General features: G+C 43.4%; 1 protein-coding gene across 1 annotated transcript; it reads left to right on the top strand.

Moving 5' to 3' along the window:
* Nucleotides 1-384: 384 nt before the first annotated feature.
* Nucleotides 385-3,963, top strand: LOC108769463 (uncharacterized; the record flags this gene model as incomplete). The annotated part of the gene is made up of 3 exons (XM_018520477.1): nt 385-1,558; nt 1,696-1,860; nt 1,907-3,963. Coding segments are annotated over 3 exons (3,396 nt in total), but the record flags the coding sequence as incomplete, so codon positions are not given.
* Nucleotides 3,964-4,350: the final 387 nt, after the last annotated feature.

The following is a 4,350-nucleotide window of genomic DNA, read 5'->3' as shown; positions in this document are numbered from 1 at the left end:
TCCGTAAGCACTGCCCCACTCCCTCTTGCTCCTCACTCAGCTCAGTTGTGACTAGAATCTGCTGCGTATCAAGTAAATCAAGCTAAGAATCAAAGACCGCTTACCATTCTTGCCACCTGTTAGGTAAACGTAAAGGTCCGCGATGGACAGTTTATATCAGTTCGAGCACTCTTGGATCCTGGATCCGAACTATCTTTCATAACAGAGGAGTTGGTTAATTTATTAAAACTTCCTCGATCACATGCTGCAATTCCACTCCTCGGTATTGGCGGAACGGATTCCGGACGTACGGGAGGTTCAGTTTTTGTTATACTCCATTCAAAAATAGACAACTCGGTTGCTTATAAGCTGCACGCATTTGTTCTTCATCGACTTACATTTCAGTTACCATTCTTTGTGGTAGCAAATGAGGCATGGGCTCATTTTTCCTATTTGGAGCTCGCGGATCCAAATTTTGGAAAACCCGGACCTATTCACGTCATCATTGGCGCAGACTCGTACGGACAAATTCTTAAACCCGAATTATTAAAAAGTAATTCATCACCGCTCATTGCACAATCAACGTTATTCGGTTGGGTGATATCTGGGCCCGTCACTTCAAATACTGATGATCATAATGGAAGAGTCTATCATTGTACGATCGATCGCGATCTGCAGGATCTCTTAGCGAGATTTTGGAAGCAAGAAGAAATTCCTGAATCTAACGCAAAAGGTCTAAGCAATGAAGAAGATAATTGCGAAAAACACTTCCTTTCCACCTTTTCTCGAGATCAGAGCGGTCGATATATGGTCCGACTTCCGCTTAAATCTCCTGCAACGTTGCTAGGGGATTCTTCTTCTACCGTACTTCGGTGCCTATCTCGACTTAATCAAAAATTCGAAAAACAACCCTCGTTTTGTGAATTATATAAGAATTTCTTGCAAGAATACCTAACGTTAGGTCACATGACTCCAGCAGTGGAACCTGAAGTCAGAGATAATCCCATGGTCTACTTACCTCACCATGGTGTACTGCGTGATGACAGCCCGACAACCAAATTGCGGGTAGTGTTCAATGGATCAAGTCCTACCAGTAGTGGTGTGTCACTCAACGATATCCTATATTCAGGAGCGAAATTACAATCAGATTTGTCTGACGTATTGCTGTGGTTTCGATCCCATAAGTATGTCTTTTCATCTGATATCACTAAAATGTACCGACAAATATTAATCCACCCTAGCGATCACAATCTCCAACGAATTTTCTGGTACGATTCCCAGAATCAGTTATGCTCATATTGCCTAACAACTGTGACTTATGGATTAAGCTGTGCACCCTTTTTAGCTCTTCGCGTTATACAACAACTTATTATAGACGAAGGGCATCGTTTTCCCAAGGCTATACCCTCGCTAGTTAGGGGACCATATGTAGATGATATCTTTGGAGGTGCTGAATCTATTGACGAAACGATGGAAATAATCATTCAGGTAACGCAGCTTTGCAACGCAGGTGGTTTTCCCTTACAGAAATGGCATAGCAATTGTCCTGATTTGTTAGTTAACATGTCCACTACTCAAAGTAATACTCTGCGGTCGAGTTAACTCCCTCACACATAAAGGTGTTAGGTTTAAGTTGGCATCCACAAGCGGACGTTTTCCAATTCATTTCCGTACCGTCAACAAGTCAACGACTTTCTAAGAGAGCTGTCTTATCAGAAATAGCACAACTATACGACCCCTTGGGTTTCATGGCGCCCATTGTAATTAGCGCAAAGATATTTATTCAGAGTCTTTGGTTAATCAAGATAGATTGGGATACACCATTACCTTCTAATCTACAGGATCGATGGTATAGTTGGAAGCAGCAATTACAGGCTATTAGTAACTTAAGCATTCCTCGTTGGAATTAATATCTCGTCTAACGCAGTCTCCATCCAATTACATGGATTTTCCGACGCATCTCAGCTTGCTATGGCAGCGGTAGTATATGTCAGAGTCGAAACGCCTGACTTTGAGATCAGAGTTAATATTGTTTGTGCCAAAACAAAGGTAGCGCCCTTGAAAAAATTAACTATCCCACGACTTGAATTGAATGCCGCATTAATGTTATCGCGTCTCATGACCACTGTGCAAACCGCATTAGCTTTAGAAGACAAGCCAATTTTTATGTGGACGGACTCGTCCGTAGTTCTTACGTGGGTTACTTCTCATCCCGCCAAATGGAAAGATTATGTTCGTAATCGAGTTTCAACAATCCAGGATATGCTGCCTTCCGCTTCGTGGCAATTCGTTTCCGGTAAGGAAAACCCTGCAGACTGCGCAACCAGAGGTCTAAGTGCACAAGATCTTGAACGACACCGCTTCTGGTGGTCCGGTCCGTCTTGGCTTCGTCAGAAGTTGATCAATTGGCCCAAGATAAAATCCAATCCCTCTGCTAGCGTAAATTTGGAAGAAAGTCCCAATCAGGTACTCGTTACAATACCTTGCACTAAAATAGCTCCTTGGAATCTACTAGAACGCTACTCTTCTTATACGAAACTTTTACGAATTACCGCAATATGTAAGCGTGCTGCTGATCGTTTTCGGAGGTTGTCGTCGGAATCGATTATGTTGCCTCTGACTCCACAAGAGTTACTACAATGTCGTTACTTTTGGATACGCCAAATACAAAAAGGTCATTTTCATCACGACATCAAGATATTAGAGAGAGGTGGGAGTTTACCGAAGTCAAGCCCCTTGATTCGGCTTACTCCATTCATCGATGAACTTGGACTTCTTCGTGTTGGCGGGCGACTCCAGCATGCAAATTTGAACGCCGATGCAAAACATCCATTTTTGCTTCCAAAACAATCACCTCTTACAAGATTAATTATTGCTGATGCCCATCTCCAAACTCTACACGGTGGCACTCAAATTACTTTAGCGCATACCCGTCAACAATATTGGATATTAGGCGGGAGAATCCCGGTTCGATCATTTATCCTTAAATGCGTAACATGTGCTCGATACCGTCAGACTCAAGTTAAACAGTTGATGGGTCAACTGCCCTTGTCAAGGGTTACTCCATCTCGTCCCTTCTCAACAACCGGAGTGGATTACGCAGGTCCTATAACGATAAAAACGTGGCGAGGGCGAGCCGCGAAAACCTACAAAGGTTATTTAGCTATTTTTGTTTGCTTTTCCACCTCCGCTGTTCATATCGAAATTGTCACCGATTACACTACAGAAGCATTCATTGCAGCTTACAAAAGATTTACAGCTCGTCGAGGAATCTGTACAACTTTACAAAGTGATAACGGGACAAACTTTGTCGGCGCTGATCACGAATTAAGACGTCGTTTCCAGTCAGCTTCAAAGGAATTGAAAGAGTTAGCATCACTCCTAGCTGATCTTGGGACAGAGTGGCGTTTCATTCCTGCAGCCGCTCCTCACTTTGGAGGTAAATGGGAAGCTGCAGTAAAATCAACTAAATATCATCTTCGTCGTATGATAGGTGACTCAATACTTACCTACGAAGAGCTTTCAACTCTCACCACTCAAATCGAAGCGATTTTGAACTCTAGACTTCTCTGTCCATTGTCTGAAGACGTAGAAGATTTTTCTGTGCTAACCCCTGGACATTTTATCCTTGGCGACGCTCCTAATGTACTTCCCGAACCAAACCTTATCGATCAGCCTAATTCTCGCCTAACAAGATGGCAACTTATTCGTCAAAAGGTGGAGCACTTTTGGAAACGATGGAAAACTGAATGCCTCCAACGTTATCAAGCTATCCTAAAGTGGCACCATCCATCGACTCAACTGAAAAAAGGATCTTTAGTCTTGATAGCAGATGAGCGCTATCCTCCAGCCAAATGGCCATTAGCTCGAATACAACAATTGCATCCTGGCGAAGATGGATTGACGAGAGTCGTCACATTGCGAACGGCCACCTCCACTCTCAAGCGACCTGTCACCAAACTGTTCCTCCTGCCCGTCAAATAAAAGCAAACAATTTTCGAGAATTCGCTTCTCGAAGGCGGGCGGAATGTTCTGGCGTAGCTCGAAGAGTGGTGTATCGGAGGTTGCGGCCGCTTCCGCGGTGAGAGCGCGAGCTTAACTCGCCATCTGCGCGGATCTGTTGCGCATAAAAAACGAGCGGTTACCATGGTTTTGTTGTCTTCTCGCGCTCTTCTTGTGGTTCTTGTCTTGCTACGCTTATTTTCGTTGACATTCGGTGAGGTTTCTAACTATTTACTCAAAAAACCTTAAAAAAAAAACCCCCTCTGAGGATCTCATGTCATATATCTGCAAACATACTTAAAAAGGGGAAACCTTTCAATAAGGTAAGAAATAATTAGCCTTTTGTCGGTGCATAAACTTGACGATGCC

This window comes from Trachymyrmex cornetzi, unplaced genomic scaffold (assembly GCF_001594075.2).
Source record: "Trachymyrmex cornetzi isolate Tcor2-1 unplaced genomic scaffold, Tcor1.1 scaffold905, whole genome shotgun sequence".
Classification (NCBI taxonomy): Eukaryota; Metazoa; Arthropoda; class Insecta; order Hymenoptera; family Formicidae; genus Trachymyrmex; species Trachymyrmex cornetzi.
This window is presented reverse-complemented; position numbering and strand designations above follow the sequence as displayed.